This window comes from Hyaena hyaena, unplaced genomic scaffold, assembly GCF_003009895.1.
Source record: "Hyaena hyaena isolate Hyena2069 unplaced genomic scaffold, ASM300989v1 scaffold_257, whole genome shotgun sequence".
NCBI classification, from domain to species: Eukaryota; Metazoa; Chordata; class Mammalia; order Carnivora; family Hyaenidae; genus Hyaena; species Hyaena hyaena.
In genome coordinates this window covers 1,035,098-1,055,722 of record NW_024080889.1, presented here as the reverse complement: position 1 = coordinate 1,055,722, position 20,625 = coordinate 1,035,098, and the positions used below count along the sequence as shown (strand labels likewise).

General features: G+C 37.0%; 1 protein-coding gene across 8 annotated transcripts in view; it reads right to left on the bottom strand.

Annotated features, from left to right (window-relative positions):
• Nucleotides 1-20,625, bottom strand: part of LOC120240623 (BEN domain-containing protein 5) — a 1,403,952-nt gene that overhangs the window by 1,252,879 nt on the left and 130,448 nt on the right. For all 8 annotated transcript variants that reach the window (XR_005530669.1, XM_039245389.1, XM_039245392.1 and 5 more), the window contains exon 2: nt 581-703. Coding sequence is in view for 7 of the 8 variants with exons in the window: in XM_039245389.1 (XP_039101320.1) it covers nt 581-703 (123 nt within the window). In the remaining variant the exon portion in view is untranslated. The remainder of the gene's footprint in view (nt 1-580; nt 704-20,625) is intronic.

The following is a 20,625-nucleotide window of genomic DNA, read 5'->3' as shown; positions in this document are numbered from 1 at the left end:
ATGAGGCTTAGGGCACAAAAAGAGTTAACAAGATCCATTCCCTACTGGATGGGAATTTACAATCAAGTTTTGAACTTCCCATTTGGAATAACCACAGCATTTGATCACAATACTGTGATGCAATATTACTTTTGCTGTTTTGTTTGTGTTCAACTGAATCTGTCCCCTCATCATTTCTTTATAGGCAGACCTTCTCTCTGACAAAGACTAAGTTCTGTGAGCATATCATACAGAACCAGATACATGATAAACATTCAGTAATTAATGATTTATCATATAATCAATTTATGTCAGTTTTATCCCCAAAAAAATAATATCTGAAAAAGTATTTTATAGAATATAAAGTGCTATACCAATGATCATTAGTATTAACATTATACCATTAATCACATTGGAACAAAAACACAGCATTTCATTTTCAAGTACTCTAAGTTAATTCTTTGAAAATTGCTTTTTCCCTGATAACATGTTCCAATATGAAGAAATATTAAATGGGTTGAATCACAGTGAATGGCCAGATGAACTGTATTTTGAAACAACCTAAGACAAATTCAAAAGCTAGTATCTTTAATACACTCACCACTTTCAAAACAAGCATCAAAGATAAGATGTCCTTTCTTGGGCTGCCCACAGTATCCAGATGGAAGCACTGTATATTTGCTCACATTCCCTCCGATGGCATCTTCATTTCCCATATCACTGCCTATTTAAAAAAAAGGCTCATGTTTAACATAAATCAAAATATATTTATTAAAAGAAGTCCAACACGATTTTTTTTATTATTTTCCCCATTCCCTATAATTTATTGCTTATCTAGAGAGTAAGAAATGAACTACATAATGTAGTGTAGAAACAAGCAACATTTTGAAATCATAAACTAAGGTCTGAAATCTCACATCTACTACATATTAATAATTTGTGATATAAGGCAATCAACTTAATTCCTTTAAGCCTCAGTAGTTCTCATCCAAAATAAAGGAAAGCAAAATCCATCCTTCAAAATAGGGTTTATGAGAATTAGATATGAAAATATCTAGCATGACTACTTAAATCCAAAGGATGCTCAATAAGTTTCATCAATTATTTAATAAATGGTTATTATATTTAAATCGTCATAAATACTTAATTATTTTAATTCATATAAGCAATAGTTCTATAACTAGAATTATAACTTCCTAACGTTTCCTAATCAGAAATAATTTGAGAACCACTGAATTAACCTATAAGTTATATTTCCTAATAGGAACTTTAATTATTTTTTTAATTTTATAAGTTTAAATTAAACCTAGGATGTAGAAAGTCGGAGATATCATAGCTTACAACTTAAATATACATATCCCAACAAAGAACAAAATCATAACTTTAAAAAATTCTATCAGGGGAGGGGCCAACATGGTGGAGAAGTAGGGGGATCCATACTTCCCACATCTCTCAAACAAAGAAGGGCTGAAGCCAAAGGACTTTGAACCCCAAGAGTCTGGGAGGAAAAGAGATGGAGTCTGCCAAGGAGAAAATGGGAAAACCAGACGGTGCCATAGGTGGGTGATTGCAAACTGCTGGTGATAAAACCGGCCACGCAGGCACAGAAGGGAGGGATCTCCTTCAGCAGAGAGACAAAGGGAAGAGAAAAATGGGCTGGGGAAGCATAGGACTTTATCTAGATAAGAGGAAAACTTCGAACTGGGATGGAGAGGGATCCCAGCTCTAACTGCAGGGATTTCTTAGGACTGGGGCAAATGCCCTGTTCACACACCTGGGTAGGAGGGGAGCCCACCCCGGGCTTGGTGGTAGATCAGAGGCATAGTCTGCAGCAGAAGAAACCAGTCCCCTCCCCTGAAGTGCTACAGGACTGCTGTTGGACCACACGCACAAAGCAGGAACTTAATTCCCAGATAAGCATGAGATACAAGAGACAGCAGAGGAAGATAGCCCACCTCTGGGCTCTTGGCACAGTGAGGACGAATCCAAAGGAGCGATTTGGGTCCCCTGGTCTGTGAGGAAGGTACTGGGGGTTGCCATTTTTCTCCCCATAACCACCAAGGTGGGGCCTCAGGGTTCCTCCGGTGGGACCCACAGTGGAGGTGGGACCCACAGTGGAGGCGGAACCTGCCTACACCAAACCACTGCCTCTCCATGCCAGGGAATTACATATCTACTGCAGTTGGATAGACACTATGGAACCAGATGGGCCCCTCCTCCAGACCAGCACTGTGGCACTGCCCGGGTTAATTCTAGAACAATTCTTGTTATGTGTTTTATTTTATTTTATTTTTTAATGTTCATTCATTTTTGAGAGACAGAGACAGACAGAGCATGAGCAGAGGAGGGGCAGAGAGAGAGGGAAACACAGAATCCAAAGCAGGCTCCAGGCTCTGAGCTGTTAGCACAGAGCGTGATGCAGGGCTCAAACTCACAAACCATGATATCATGACATAAGCTGAAGTCAGGTGCTTAACCGACTGAGCCACCCAGGCACCCCATTTTTGTTATTTAGATTTATTCTCCTTTTTCTCCTTCTTATCCCTTACCTCCTCTAGGCTGGTTACTCTGGTTACTTGTTTGCTTAAACAAACATCCACTCTCTTGATGCTTGTTCTATACCTCCTTCTTTACTTTCTCTCTCTCTCTGGAATAATCATACTATATAGTTTCTTTGGGTAACATTATCTTCATTTCTTTTTCCTCACCTCCTTCCTTATTCTCATTTCTCTCTCTCTAGACTAAGCCTTTTAGTCTCTCTGCCTGGTCAATAAATATTCATTTTTCCTTTTTCCCTGCCCCTGTCATTTCTCCTTCTATATGCTTTTTCATCGGCACTGCCTCTACCTGTTCTCCACTTGTAGCTGGTGTTTCTAGTTTTCTGCTTTCAGACTGCTTTTTAGGGGTTTTTTTTGTTTTTGTTTATTTGTTTGTTTTATGTTTGTGTGTTTGCGTGTTTTGGTTTCCTGTTGGTCTGTTTTCCTTTCCAGGGCTACTTCAAGGAACAAATCAAAGTACACTTGGTTGAAGGTCGAAAACATCATTACAAGTAAGGAAATAAAATAACAGAGAGCAAGTAACACTCTCCAGAAAACACTTCCTGAACAGCCAGGCCCTGGACAGTGTATGACCCACCTTTAATGTAACAGTAATCACAGAGCACATAACAAGCTTTTAAAACTTAAAAGGGACAGAAAACTAGCCAAATGACAAAATGGAAGAATTCTCCACAAAAGAAATTCCAAGAAGAAGTGACAGCTAAAGAATTAATCAAAACAGAGGCACCTGGGTGGCTTAGTCGGTTAAGCGACCGACTTTCGCTTAGGTCATGATCTCGCAGTTCGTGCGTTCGAGCCCCGCGTCGGGCTCTGTGCTGACTGCCAGCTAAGAGCCTGGAGCCTGTTTTAGTCTGTGACTCCCTCTCTCTCTGACCCTCCCCTGCTCACGCTGTCTCTCTCTCTCTCTCTCTCCTAGAAATAAATAAAATATTTTTAAAAATTCTTAAAAAAAGAATTAATCAAAACAGATATAAGCAACATAACAAGAATTTAGAATAAGTCATAAAATTAATCACTGGGCTTGAAAAAAGCATAGAAGACACCAAAGACTCCATTGCTGCAGAGATCAAGAATCTTAAACATAGTCATGATGAATTAAAAAATGCTATAAATGAGGTGCAAGATAAAATGGAGGTGGCCACAGTTCGGACTGAAGAGGCAGAGGCATCTAATACATGAATTAGAAGATAAAATTATGGAAAAAGAGGAAGCTGACAAAAAGAGAGATACAATGATCCAGGATCAAGAAAGGAGAATTAGAGAGCTAAGTGATGCAATCAATTGAAAGAATGCCCATAGTATAGGAATTCCATAAGAAGAATAGAGAGAGAAATGGGCTGAAAGGGTACTTGAACAAATCATAGCTGATAACTTCCCCAACCTGGAGAAGGAAACAGACATTGAAATTCAAGAGGCAGGGTGCCTGGGTGGCTCAGTCGGTTAAGTGTCTGACTTCAGCTCAGGTCATGATCACACAGTTTGTGGGTATGAGCCCCACATCGGGTTCTGTGCAGATAGCTCAGAGCCTGGAGCCTGCTTCATATTCTGTGTTCCCTCTCTGCTCCTCCTCCACTTGTGCTCTGTCTCTCTCTGTCTCAAAAATAAGTAAAATTTTTTTTAAAAAAGAAAAATGAAATAAATTCAAGAGGCACAGAGGACACCTCTCAGACATAACTTGAATCAATCTTCTGCACGACATATCATAGTGAAACTGGCAAAATATAAGGATAAAGAGAGAATTCTGAAGGCAGCTAAGGATAACTGGGCCTTAACAAACAAAGGCAGACACATAAGGGTAGAAGCAGACCTATCTACTGAAACTTGGCAAGACAGAAAGAATGCCAAGAAACCTTCAATGTGATGACCAGAAAAAATACGCAGTCAAGAATCTTTTATCCAGCAAGCCTGTCATTCAGAATAGAAAGACAGATAAAGGTTTTCCCAAGCTAACAAAACTGAAGGAATTCATCACCACTAAACCAGCCCTACAAGAGATCCTAAGGGTGACTCTATGAGTGAAATGTTGCAAGGAACACAAAAGAACACAGACCTCACTACAAGTATGAAACCTACAAAAAAAAACTATGACTCTAAACCCATATTTTTTAATAACACTGAATTTAAATGGCCTAAATGCTCCAATCAAAAGCACAGGGTATCAGAATAGATTAAAAAACAAGACATATCTATTTGCTGTCTACAAGAGACTCATTACAGACACGAGAACACCTTCAGAATGAAAGTGAGGGGATGGAGAACTATCTATCATGCTACTAGAAGTGAAAAGAAAGCAGGACTAGCCACACTTATATCAGACAAACTAGACTTTAAATTAAAGGCTGTAACAAGAGATGAAGAAGGGCATTAAATAATAACTACAGGGTCTATCCATCAGGAAGAGCTAACAATTCTAAATATCTATGCACCAAACTAGGGGGAACCCAGATATATAAAACAATCACATATAGGCAATCTTATTCATAAGAATGTGCTAATTGCAGAGGACTTTAATATTTCACTTACAGTATTGGGTAGATCATCTAGACAGAGAATCAGTAAAGAAACAATGGCCCTGAATGATACATTAGACCAGATGGACTTGACAGGTATATTTAGAACTCTACATCCCAAAGCAGTGGAATACATTTTCTTCTCAAGTGCTCATGGCACATTCTCCAAGATAGATCACATTCTGGGTCACAAAGTAGTCTTCAATAAATATAAAAGAACTGAGATCATACCAAGCACACTTTCAGATCACAATGCTATGAAACTAAATCAACCACAGGAAAAAGTCTGGAAAACCTCCAAAGGCATGGAGGTTAAAGAACATCCTACTAAAGAACAAATGGGTCAACCGGGCAATTAGAGAAGAAATTTTAAAATATATGGAAACAAATGAAAATGAAAATACAACAATCCAAATCCTTTGGGATGCAGCAAAGGGAGTCTGAAGAGGAAAATACATTGCAATCCAGGCCTATCTCAAAAAAAACAAGAAAAATTTACAATACAAAATCTAATAGCACACCTAACGGAACTAGAAGCAGAACAGCAAAGACATCTCAAACCCAGCAGAAGAAGAGAAATAATAAAGATCATAGCTGAAATACACAATATAGAATCCAAAATAACAGTACAACAGATCAATAAAACCGAGAGTTGTTTTTTTAAAAAAATAAACAAATTTGATAAACCTCTAGCAAGGGTTCTCAAAAAGAAAAGAAAGAGCACCCAAATAGAGAAAATCATGAATGAAAATGGATTTATTACAACCAATCCCTCAGAAATACAAGCAATTATCAGGGAATACTATGAAAAATTTTACTCCAAAAACTGGACAACCTGGAATAAATGGACAAATTCCTAAACACTCACACAGTACCAAAGCCCAAATGGAAAGAAATATAAAATCTGAACAGACCCACAACTAGTGAAGAAACTGAATCAGTTATGGAAAATCTCCCAACAAATAAGAGTCCAGGACCAGATGGCTTCCCTGGGGAATTCTACAAGACATTTAAAGCAGTTAATACCTATCCTTCTCAAGCTGTTCCATAAAATTAAAAAAAAAAAATAGAATCCAGACTCATTCTAAGAAGCCAGTATTACTTTTATTCCCAAACCAGACAGAGACCCAGGCAAAAAAAAGAGAGAGAGAGAGAGAGAGAGAGAGAACTACAGGCCAATATCTGTGATGAATATGAATGCAAAAATTTTCAAAAAGATACTAGCAAATCAAATTCAGCAGCACATAAAAAGAATTATTTACCATGATTAAGTGGGATTCCTCCTGGGTTGCAGAGTGCATGGCTGATTCAATATTCACAAATCAATTGATACGATACATCACATTAATAAAACAAAGGATAAGAACCTCATGATCCTGCCAATAGATACATAAAAAGCATCTGACAAGATACAGCATCCTTTCTTAATAAAAACTCTCAAGAAAGTCAGGATAGAAGGAACATACCTAAACATCATAAAAGCCATTCATGAAAGGCCCACAGCAAATACCATCCTCAATGGGGGAAAAACTGAGAGTTTTCCTCCTGAGATCAGGAACATAACAGGGATGTCCACTCTCACCACTGTTGTTTAACATAGTGTTGGAAGTCCTATCATCAGCAATCAGACAACAAAATGAAATAAAAGGTATCAGAATTGGCAAAGATGAAGTCAAACTTTCACTTTTTTCAGATTATATGATATTCTATATGTAAATTCTGACAGACTCCATCAAAATTCTGTTAGAACTGATCCATTAATTCAGCAAAGTCGCAGGGTACAAAATCAATGTACAGAAATCAGTTGCATTTCTGTGCACCAATAATGAAGCAACAGAAAAAGAAGTCAAGAAACTGATCTCATTCACAATTGCACCAAGAGCCATAAAATACCTAGGAATAAACGTAACCAATGTTGTAAATGATCAGTATGCTGAAAACTACAGAAAGTTTATGAAGGAAATTGAAGAACACACAAAGAAATGGAAAAATATTCCATGCTCATGGATTAGAAGAATAAATATTGTTAAAATATCAATACTACCCAGAGCAAAATTGCACCAGCATTTTTCTCAAAGCTAGAACTATCCTAAAATTTGTGTGGAACCACAAAAGACCTCAAACAGCCAAAGTAATATTGAAGAAGAAAACCAAAGTGGGAGGCATCACACTCCCAAACTTTTGCCTCTACTACAAAGCTGTAATTATCAAGATAGTACGGTGTTGGCACAAAAACAGACACAAAGACCAATGGAATAGAATAGAAAACCCAGAACCGGACCCACAAATGTATGGTCAACAAATTTTTGACAAAACAGGAAAGAGTATCCAGTGGATAAAAGACAGTCTCTTTAGCAAATGGTGCTGGAAGAACTGGACAGCAACATGCAGAAGAATGAAACTAGACCATTTTCTTACACCATATACAGAAATGAATTCTAAATGGATAAAAGATCTAAATGTGAGACAGGAAACCATCAAAACCCTAGAGGAAAAAGCAGGCGACAATCTCTTTGACCTCAGCCACAGCAATTCCTTACTCAACACATCTCCAAAGGCAAGGCAATTAGAAGCAAAAATGAACTGTTGGGACCTTATCAAGATAAAAAGCTTCTGCACACCAAAGGAAACAATCAACAAAACTAAAAGGCAACCAACAATATGGGAAAAGATATTTACAAATGACATACCAGATAAAGGGTTAGTATCCAAAATCTATTAAGAACTTACCAAACTCAACACCTTAAAAACAAATAAACCAGTGAAGAAATGGGCAAAAGATATGAATAGATACATACGTGTCTTTTTGCAAGACATCCAGATGGTCAAGAGACACATGAAACCATGCTCAATGTCACTCATCATCAGAAATCTACAATCAAAACCACACTGATATATCACCTCACACGGGTCAGAACCTAAAATGAACAAATCAGGAGACTATAGATGCTGGGGAGGATGTGGAGAAATGGGAACCCTCTTACACTGCTGGTGGGAATGCAAACTGGTGCAGCCGCTCTGGAAAACAGTGTGGAAATTCCTCAAAAAATTAAAAATAGAACTATCTTATGACCCAGCAACAGCACTACTAGGAATTTACCCAAGGGATACAGGAATGCTGATGCATAGGGGCACATGTACCCCAATGTTCATAGCAGCACTCTCAACAATACCCAAAACATGGAAAGAGCCTAAGTGTCCATCAACTGACGAATGAATCAAGAAGATGTGGTTTATCTATACAATGGAATACTACATGGCAATGAGAAAGAATGAAATCTGGCCTTTGCAGCCGTAGGGATGGAACTGGAGGGATTATGCTAGGTGAAATAAGTCAGTCAGAGGAAGACAGATACCATATGCTCTCATTCATATGTAGATCTTGAGAAACTTAACAGAAGACCATGGGGGAAAGGAAAGGGGAAAAAGTTACATAGGGGGAGGGAGGCAAACTATAAGAGACTCTTAAATACTGAGAACAAACTAAGGGTTGATGAGGGGTGGGAGAGGGGGAAAGTGAGTGATGGACCTTGAGGAAGGCACTTGTTGGGATGAGCACTAGGTGTTATATGAAAACCAATTGAACAATAAATTATATTTTAAAAATAAAGGTATTTTTCTTTCAAAAAGATGGTTAGGATTTAAACTCCTGCTCCATGCACCCCAGTATTGGGAAAGCACCTCTGGATGCCGCCCAATATGTTGTCCCAGCTGGTTTTGTCCTGTGCCGCAGCACTTCAGAGGGGACCAGTTTCTCCTGCTGTGGACTGTGCCTTTGACCTACCACCAAACCCAGAGGTAGCTCCCCTCCTCCCCAGGGGCACAAACAGGGTAGCTGGACCCAGTCTAAAGAAAGCCCTGCAATTAGAGATGTGATCCCTCTACATCCTGGCCCAGGTTTTTCTCTTGTCCAGATACAGTCCTATGCTTCCCCAGATGCTCTTCCTTTCCTTTTGTCTCTCCACAGAAGAGGATCCCTTCCCTCCACGCCTATGTGGCCCATTTTATATCCCCCGGTTCATAATCACCCACTTATGATTCATGAAGTTGTCCCAGTTTCTCTTTAGTGGGCTCAGTCTCTTTTCTTCCCAGAGTCCTGGGGTTCAAAGTCCTTTGGCTTCAGCCCTTCTTTGTTTGAGAGACACAGGAAGTACAGATCCCCCTACTTCACTATGTTGGCCCCTCCTCAAAAAGAAAAACACCTTAAAAAAAATTAAGGCCAGGGGCACCTGGGTGGCTCATTCAGTTGACTCTTGATTTCATCTCAGGTCATCATCTCACCAATAGTGGGATCAAGCCCTGTGTTGGACTCTGCACTGACACTGAGGAGCTCACTTAGGATTCTCTCTCTCCTGCTCTCTCTGCCCCTCCTCCAACTGTACTCATTCTCAACTCTATCAAAATAAATAAATGAACATTTTTTTTAAAAAAATTAAGGCCCTAATGCAAAAATTATGAGGAAAACAGGAGATGAGAAAATTCATTATCAGCAGGCTGATGTTGTAAGAAATGTTAAAGAAAGTTCTTCTGGCCAAAAGAAAATGATAACAGCTACAAACTAAGATCCACACAAAGAAAAGAAAGATTCCAGAAATTATAATGAAGGTAAATACAAATGTTCTCATCTTTAATACTCCAAAAGATACATAACTACAAAGAAAAAATAGTTGCAATTTATTATGAAATTATGCCACATGTAGTAGTCATATATATAGCAGAAGTAGCAGAAAAGATGGGAGGGAACAATTGGAAGTATGCTGTTTTAAGCTCCTTAAATAAATAAAAAGCTGTATAATATTGTTTGAAAGTAGATGAACAATAATAAATTAAAGATGTATACTTAAAAGCCAAGCACCAAAAAAAATCATATATTACCCAAAAGTGAAGATAAAACTTTAAAAAATAGCAAATTAGTCCAAAAGAAAGCAAAAAACAAAAGAGAAAAACTACAAAGACCAGATAGACCAAAACTTGCACAATACTATAATTCATATATTAACATCAAATGGTATCTATTGCTATTCTGCTGGCAAAGATAAAAAATAGTTTATATACATTATTCTACACTTCCCTAAGAATTTTTATTAGTTATATTATTATAATTATTCTGTTGAGATGATTATCAATGTGATGAGTACTCTTAGAGAGCATTTTGGACATCTGTTGAGGTTTTTCTTTATTTTCATAATGGTGAAAGAACACTGATGTTATTTGATTGATAGAAGACAAGAATTGCTAGAAGTACTGTAGAGGAGAGTCCAGCACAACATTCAAATGTCCTGTACAGGCACTAATATATGTAAAAATCCTATTTATAATTATGCGAGTTTAGAAATTAAGCTGTTATACATGCTTTGTATGGCTTTAGTAAATACTGATTTTTCCAAGAATACAACTACCATGTAAACCAAGAAAGGATTATAATTTATTTTTTCATAATTTTACCCAGAGGTATCACCATTTTAGGAAGTAATGTCACCAAGAGCATTGTCATGCACCATATTTGATTCACTAATATAACACCCCTACATCAGTTAGTATTAGTAGCAGTTGTGTTTACAGTGATTCTACACACAAATGCCAACATTATAATTCTACTTGTTTTCCCTATACCTGAACATATGATATCCCTGTTTTCCCTTGTGGATAATCCTAGTCACCCTAAGGACCTACATACAATATCATCTCCTCTGGGAAGTCTTACTTGACTTTCCCAAAGTCATTGCTCCTCTCTGTGACAATAGCATCTTGTTTATACCTTTGCTGTAGCATTAATACCTTTTTATCATTAATTATGTGTGTCTTTTTACCCATAGTTATTGTGGTTTCTCATCAGAAGAATCTAATTCTTTATCTTTTTATCACTACTCACTCTCTCTCCACCTCAGATATGACACAATTTTGGCACAATGTCAGTAATCTATAAATATTCGCTGAATTACTAAATACAAATTTAGGAGTTAAATTTTATTTCAATTATTGAATATTAGTTTTTGTATACCTGTTGAGAGCACAGGGAATACATGATATATTTTAAATTCATCAAAAGAAAAACGACAAAAACAGAGAGAGGGAGAGAGAGAAGCAAACCATAAAACAGACTCTTAACTGCAGAGAATAGATGGTGCTTGGAGGGGAAGTGGGTGGAGGAATGGGTTAAATGGATGATGACTGATGGGTATTAAGGAGGGCACTTATTGTGAAGAGCACTGGGTGTTTATGTAAGTGATAAATTACTAAATTCTATTCCTGAAACTAATACTACACTATATGTTAACTAACCGGAATATAAATAAAAACTTGAATTAAAAAAAAAACACAAAGATAGGTTGTAGCATTTGATAAAAACTATAATTCAAGGAGCAGTAAGAAGTGTTAAACTAACAACCCCACTCACCTGAAACACTATTTAGATTTTACCATGGAAACCACTGCTAATATTTGAAATGAGATATAGTCACATACATTGATATAGACACTTACTGAATGAACCATGAGGTTTTTTTGTGTGTGTTTTTAATGCTTATTAACAAATCCTGATAATAACATGTTGATCTTAAATGAGGCCACAAATGTGTAATATCTTTAAGATATGAAGTCATTGGACATGGGCAGTGTGTATTACATCAGTATCATATTCTTTTTTTATAGCATGCAGGAAATAATAAAAATTTACTTTACAAGCATATGTTAGGAAATGAAATTGTGTCATGATGATCCAAATTAAGGAAAGATTATGGAAGTGAATCAATAATTCATACTCTTTCTGTCACATACATTGCATTCTGAAACAGGTTACTAATGTTTCCTAACTGTGAATTTACCCAGTATGTAAAGTCACTCTTGCTACTTACAAGCAGCCCCTTCTATTTTGCACATATACTTTAGACTCTGTATGAGTCACTGTGCTTCTGTAGGTACATAATGTGTAATATTATAACAGCTCTGGAAAGTACATTGATGTTGCCATAAAGGGAAGTTAGGGAACTTGCCTAAGATTACATACTTGGCAGGTAACAGAGCCAGTCTTCAAACCTGGAGCCATTTGACTCCAAAGCTTGGGGTCTTTCTGTTATACTACATCATTTTTCTAGGTTGTATCTAGATGAATACTATCATTTGGTTGACTTTTGGGAGTTTTTTGTTTTGTTTTGTTTTTTAATTTAATTTTTTTTTCTTAAATAGTTCATTATCAAGTTGGTTTCCATATAACACCCAGTGCTCATCCCAACAAGTGCTCTCCTCCATACCCATCAACTCCTTTCCCCTCTCCCCACCCCCATTAGTCTCTCATGGTTTCCCTCCCTCCCCCACCCCAACTCTTTTTCCCCTTCTTCTCCACCATGGTCCTCCATTAAGTTCCTCCTAATTTGCCTGTATGTGCAAACATACAGTATCTGTCCTTCTCTGCCTGACTTATTTCACTCAGCATAACCCCTCAAGGTCCATCCATGTTGCTACACATGGCCAGATTTCATTCTTTCTCATTGCCATGTAACATTCTATTGTATAGATGAACCACATCTTCTCGATCCATTCATCAGTTGATGGACACTTAGGCTCTTTCCATGTTTTAGCTATTGTTGAGAGTGCTGCTATGAACATTGGGATACATGTGCCCCTATGCATCAGCACTCCTGTATCCAACCCTTGGGTAAATTCCTAGCAGTGCTATTGCTGGGTCATAGGGGAGTTCTATTGTTAATTTTTTGAGGAACCTCCACACTGTTTTCCAGAGGGGCTGCACCAGTTTATATTCCAACCAACAGTGTAGGAGGGTGCCCATTTCTCCACATCCTCCCCAGCATCTATAGTCTCCTGATTTGTTCATTTTAGCCACTCTGGTGGTATCTCAGTGTGGTTTTGATTTGTATTTCCCTGATGATGAGTGACTCTGAGCATCGTTTCATGTGTCTGTTGGCTATCTGGATGTTCATATTCTTAATCAGATCATCTACTTGCTTTGACATGGCTGCTGTTTAATTGATTAATTTACAAAATATGGAGGAAAATTAAATGATTAAAATAAAAATAAACTGATATCCAGTACATTAACATTTACAGTTTACTAAAATAAACAGTTGTGACAAAATAAGAGCAAATAGTAAAAGAAAGCAAGATACCACAAAACATGCATATACTGACACAAAGACCAAAAAGGGATAAAGGTGAATGAAATATAGTTCATAATGTTAAGTCAATTGATTGATCATTTGAATACATGAGACAGGAGATGCTGTTATTCTCAGAAAAATCATATCTCATACATAACACATATATATAAAATAATTTAAAATAATGGCATTTACATTAGTACAAAACAATCCAAGTTGGCATGGAATAATGGAATAGTTATAGAATAATACCTTTTAATTTCTTGACTTCTGTGCATTTTAATATTCAGCCAAATAACTGTTTTACCCATAGTTTTGAATCCAGACTCTTCATTCTTATTTTATAATGCCCCCACATTTAGTTAAGGCACCACGAATTAGTAGTAAGAATTTGGATTTCAAAATAACATAGACTTGAGACTGAATACACCTAATACAGATACATATGCAGTGTAACTTTTGTTCAATAATTTAACCTAACTTCTAAGTCTGTTTGCTTAGAGTTTGCTTATATTGTTCTGAATGTTACAGAAAATATATGTAAATCACCTAAAACATAGAATTTATTCAGTAAGCAGCCAATTACTGTCATCATTATATTACATCATCATTATTATTAAGATAAATGTATTTCTTTTTTTTTTTTTAATGTTTTATTTATTTCTAGGAGAGAGAGAGAGAGAGACAGCGTGAGCAGGGGAGGGTCAGAGAGAGAGGGAGTCACAGACTGAAACAGGCTCCAGGCTCTGAGCTGGCAGTCAGCACAGAGCCCGACGCGGGGCTCGAACCCACGAACCGCGAGATCATGACCTAAGCGAAAGTCGGACGCTTAACCGACTAAGCCACCCAGGCGCCCCAAGATAAATGTATTTCAAAGAAGTGTATTTAAAAAAAGAATAAAAGATTCAAACTTATAAGGTATAAGGAAGGATTCAGAACGGAAGGGAAAATTTGTATTGAAATCCATAAAGAATGTCTTAGTGGAAGTCTTTTCTTTGAAATAAACACTGAATACTGTAGCATCCAGTTAAATTACACACTATAAAATACTCTTATTACAGTATGTAAAATATTTGCCTCCAAACATAGAGTCGAGTAACACAATGAATTTTCCTATTTAAAGATGTTAGAAAGAGAGAAAAGAATAAAACAATTGAGGTTTAAGGAAATAACAACCTAAATATAATAATGTTATTATATTTATGCCTTTGAAAAATACTACATGGATAACAAATATTTAGCAATAAAACTTATGAACATATTTTACAGAGAGAAAAACAAAGAAACACATATATCTATAGATGTAGCATGTACCTTAAGAAATAATACAATAATTATATCTTATATAATGCTAATAGGCTGCTGAGATATGTAGAAATGGACTTTAGGGCTGCATAGAATTTTTGAAATTTAAACGGAGTATGAAGATGATGGATATTACAAAGGCTGAATTTGTTCCATTTTTGTATGGAGAATATTTCACAGTAGTCCCCCCTTATCTGAGAGGGAGATGTTCTGAAACCCCCAGTGGATGTTTGAAATTGCAGATAATACCAAACCCTGTATATGCCATGTTTTTTCCAATATATACATGCACAGCAAGAGATTAACAACAATAACTAAGAATAAAATATAACGATTATAACAATATACTGCAATAAAAGTTACCATAGATCTTAGAAACCTCAACAGGTGATTTTTTTTTTCTAAATTTTAAGTCAAGAACTTTCACCTTCTCACCTAAAGGAAATTCTTTAGGCATACTGGCATATCCAAATTGCCAGCATAATTACTCTTGCAATTTGAAGCCATTATTAAGTAAAATAAGGGTTACTTGAACCCAAGCACTGTGATACAGTCAATCTGGTAACTGAGAAGGCTAATGAATGACTAATAGACACGCAGCCTATACAATGTAAATACATTGCACAAATGGATGATTCACATCTCAGGCAGATTGGTAAGAGATTTCATCATGCTACTCAGAATGGCCCACAATTTAAAACTTATGAATTGTGTGTTTCTGGAATTTTCCATTTAATGTTTTTCAGATCACAGTGGACCACAGATAACTAAAACTATAAAAAACTAAAAGACAAGGAGGAGAATGCTGTAGACTAAAGTTAAAGCAATTCATATCGGGCAAAAATGAAAATAAGGGCACCTGGGTGATCCAGTCAGTTAAGCATCCAACTCATGATTTTGGCTCAAGTCATGATCTCACACTTCGTGGCTTTGACCCCCCCACATAGGGATCTGTGCTGAGTGTGTGGGGAATCCCTGCGTGGGATTCTCTCCCTCTCTCTGCCCCTCCCCCACTCGCACTCATGCGCTCTCAAAATAAATAAATAAACTTTAAAAAATACTTTTAAAAATGAGGAAAATAGGTTATTAATTAAAACTGACCTTTATATAGAACACGTATTCCACCTCTCAGGCTGAAACACCTTCAAAGAGGTAACAAATTACCCCTATACAGAAGTGACATGCAGTTAAAGAGATCTGTCAGAAGTTCCATTATAAAGTCATATTTCCAAGACTTCATAATTTCAAGAGAAAATTACATGAAAGATGAGACTAGAGCCACAAACTCCAAGCCAAGGAAATAAATCTAAAATTTCTACTTGAGGGTGTTCTAAGAAAGAGAATCTATTCATTTGAGGACTTTAACCACAGTAATCTAGTACCTAGTACATTGCATCTTCCTAGCAATTTATAAAATGTTATATTGGTTCTCATAACAAATATATACTTATAAGATATACTACAAAAGCGTTCTTAAATTTTTTTAAATAATTTCCTAAATATACGCATCCTAATTCTCTCTAGGCACATATAAATCATATATCATACAAATAAGACATGTAGATTTGTTAAGCACAATCTTACCTAATGCATATTGAAGATCCATTATTATAACCACTCTATCTTGTGCCCAAAATTAAAGTGAATATATAAGAAAAAAAGCTATAAATTCATCACTTAATAAAATAAGGATATACTAATAATTAATACTAAAGCTGTGAAAAAGCTGACCATTTATTTAGTTAAAGACTACATGGAAAATAAAAATATATACAAATTTTAAAATGATCTATTTCTATAAAAATAGAAAATTCAGTACAGACAGTATAGTTTGGTGCCATATATTTTCGAGGAATGTCAACCTATAGCTGAATTCTTGCTTGGTTTGTTAAATGTATGACCAAGAATGAGCCCCAATTCAGCAAGCTAAGGTCTTGGAGTTCCCTATTTCATCTGACACCCTTTAAAGAAAAATAGCCTATTTTTCCCTGAAAAGGGAGTTTGCATCCAATTTCCCCAAAATTTGCAGTAAATTATCTCCCTCCCTTGATCTTACCAAAAGTCTACTTATACGTTTTCTGTTTTCTATTATAGCAAGTTGTATATGCCTTAATGCCCACTTCCAAACCAGTCATTTAAACACTGACTTTATATTTACGTGCTGGTCACAGAACAGAGAACCAATTATTCTTTGACTACTATTAACAGAAATACATGCATTTCCTGTATACATAAAAAAAATGCCTGATATAAAACAATTTCAATAAATCATTTTTAATTGAACATTCAATGGAAAAAATATTTAAAGAATATTTTTCTGGGGGGCTTCTGGGTGGCTCAGATGGTTAAGCATCCAACTTTTGATTTTGACTCAGGTCATGATCCCATGGTTTGTGAGATTAAGCCCCATGTCCTACTCTGCAGTGACAGGATGGAGCCTGCTTGGGATTCTCTCTCTCTCTCTCTCTCTCTCTCTCTCTCTCTCTCTGCCTCTCCCTCACATGTGCTCTCTCTCAAAATAACCAAATAAACTTAAAGAAAAAAAAGTATATTCTTCTGAAGAAGGGGTCCCAAAATGACAGTAGCAAAAGCTGCTAACTCACCTCTTCCCAAATTCTTTTTTTTCAATTTTTTTAAATTGTTTTATTTATTTCTAGGAGAGAGAGAGACAGCGTGAGCAGGGGAGGGTCAGAGAGAGAGGGAGTCACAGATTCTGAAACAGGCTCCAGGCTCTGAGCTGGCAGTCAGCACAGAGCCCGACGCGGGGCTCGAACCCACGAACCGCGAGATCATGACCTAAGCGAAAGTCGAACGCTTAACCGACTAAGCCACCCAGGCGCCCCATCCTCTTCCCAAATTCTATAGCTACATATTGATCACTCCCTGCTGAAAAAGATCCAAAACCTAGATGAAATGCTGTGCACAACAAAAGATAAAAATACTACAATGAGACAGGTAGAAGAAGTAGAGACACCGCCTTGGTAAAAAAAAAAAAAAAAAAAAAAAAAAAAAACCATACCCATTGTGGCTACACACAATAGAAAGGGATCCCTCCACACAGGTCCTTCTCTCAGAGGAGAAAGGGGTTAGTGCCCAATACAGGGCACTCCAGCAGCTGGGATCTGCACTGGAGAAATGAGCCCCTAGAACATCTGGCTTCAAAAAGAAAGAGGGCTGATTCTAAAAGTCCCAAGTGCTATAAAAAACTGAGATCCCCTCTTGAAGGACTACCAGACCCAGAGGAAAAACTAGCAGTTTAAAAAGTTTCTAGACGACATGTGAGGGAGACTCATTTGCAGATCTCATACACAGCACCCTCCAACCACTTTATTAGCATGGGCAGAAAGTGATCCTAGCACATGCTAATTATCAGACAGTGCAAGTGCCTACAACCACTCCCTGGCTGGGGCAGGCAAGCACAGTGAAGGTGTTCTCCCACTACCTAGTCTGCAACTAGATAGTTGGTAGTTTCAACACTCCCTTGCCCCTGGCCAGGGCGGGTGAGTGCCAGCATTCTTACATTTCATTCCTAAAGCCAGTGCACGTGTACAGATGCTCTTCTGTTTAGCTTTTCACTGGCAAAGCCCACAGGCTTATATAGTCAACACACTTCCCCTATTACCTTACTGAAGCTGTTAAGTATGTCCTGCTCCATACACACACCAGCTCTTTACAAAAGCCAGCAAACACATCCAATCCACACAGGGATCCCCCATGATCACCTAGCCCTGTGGCTAACAGAACTGGTATTGTAATGTCCATAGGAGTGTAACAATCAGAAAGACAGTTCTTGGCAGATCACATCCTGAGAGCACTGAACACACAGAGGACTAAAACACTACCCAGTCCTTATGTGAAAAACAAATCGTATTTCCTTAGCTTGGAGCTTCACTCTGAGAGTCATACTTCAGATTTCTCACATATCAAAAGGCTAAGGAGGCATTCCCAGGAAGCATGAGGAGGTAGACACCATCTTTATGCAACCCCACGGCTTTGCTACAATTCAACAAGACTTCTCAGAAGAGAGCCTGTAACTCATGTGGAGCTCCAATTACTGCAAGTGTTGCTCAGGGATACCCCCAGATCTCCTGATCTGGAAGGCAGCAGAGATTATGATTGCAACCCCACAGGACTATTTATATTTGCATAATTTAAACCTGCTACCTGAAGGTCTGGCTTCCAATCAGCCTAAAATTAGGTGCTAAATGAGATGCCAACCTTGGTTCACTGACAGGTCTTGGCACACCCTCAACAACAGGAAGATATCAAGAATAAATCAGGTGGTTTAGACAATCACAAAGTTTCAAGAAACAATCAAGGAGTAAGGTAAGGTTCAACAAAAAGGATCATCACCTATACCAGGCCCATCCTTCAAGACTTACAGAGGTGGTTATTTGGCCGATAGATAGAAACAAACATAGAGTCAAGTAAAATAATGAAATGGACAAATATCTTCCCAAAAGAAAACAAAATACCAATAAAGACCATAATGGGCTGGAGATAAGTAACCAACCTAATAAAAAATTCAAAGAAATGGCCATAAAGGTGCTTACTAAACTTGGGAGACGACTGGATGAACATAGTGAGAACTTCAACAAAGAGAAAATGTAACACAGTACCAAACAGAAGTCACAGAGCTGAAGAATACAATAATGGAAAAATAAAATACCATATCACAGCAGACCAAATGAAGTAGATGAACAGATCAGTGAGCGGGAAGATAAGGCAATGGAACTCACCCAAACAGAGCAGCAAAAAGAAAAAGGAAGTTTAAAATATGAAGATAACTTAAAGGAACTCTGAGACATCAATTGGAGTAACATTCACATTATAGGGGTCCCAGAAAGATGAGACAGAGAGAGAAAAGAGCAGAAAACTTGTCTGAAAAAATAATGACTGAAAATATGCCTAACCTATGAAAGGAAACAGACATCCAGGTCCAAGAAGTCCACAGAGTTCCAAATAAGATAAACCCAAAAAGAACTACAACAAGACATATTATAATTAAAATGTCAACAGTTAAAGACAAAGAGAGAATCTTAAAAGCAGCAAGAGAAAAGAAAATTGTTCCATCAAACCATCAAATCATAAAACTATCAAATTTCTCAACAGAAACTTTGCAAGAAAGAAGGTAATGGTATGACATATTCAAAGTGTTGAAAGGAAAAACTTCCAACCAAAAATACTCTACCCACCAAGGCAATTATTCAGATTTGAAGAAGAAACAGTCTCCACATAAGCAATAGCTAAAGGAGTTCAGGGGCATCTGGGTGGCTCAGTCGGTTAAGTGTCCGACTTCGGCTCAGGTCATGATCTCACAGTTCGTGGGTTCGAGCCCCGCATTGGGCTCTGTGCTGACAGCCAGCTCAGAGCCTGGAGCCTGTTTCAGATTCAGTGTCTCCCTCTCTCTGACCCTCCCCTGCTCACGCTCTCTCTCTGTCTCTCAGAAATAAATTTAAAAAAAATAAAAAATAAAAAATAAAGGAGTTCATCACTACTAAACTGGCCTTATTAAAAATAGTAAAGGCCTTATTTAAGCTGAAAAGAAGTGGCCCTACTTAATAACAACTAAACATACAAAAGTAAAAATCTCACTAAAAACGATAAATATATAGTAAAGGCAGTTTACTAATTACTTGTAAAGCTAATAAGGTTAAAAGACAAAAGCAGTAAAATTAACTAAAATGGTAATAATTAGTTAATGGGTATATTAAATTAAAAGATACAAAACCTGACATCACACTTAAAAGGTGGGGGAGGGAATAAAAATCTACAGTTTGAAATGTGTTCAAATATAAGTAACTATCAACTTAAAAGAGCCTATTACATACATAGGATGATACAGATGAATCTCACAATAACAAGAAACCCTACAGTAAACAAATTAAAGAAAATGAGAATGAAATCAAAACATAAGACTAAAGAAAGTCATCAAAACACAAGGGAAGAGAAAAAGAAAAGAACAGAGACGAACAAAAAAAACAGCCAGAAAGCAATTAACAAAATAGCAATAAGTACATATCTATAACTATTTCAAATGCAAATGGACTAAATTCTCTAGTTAAAACATATGAAAGTGGTTGAATGGACTAAAAGAAAAAGACATATTTATATACTGTTTACAAAAGTCTGACTTCAGCAGTCAAAACACACACAGAT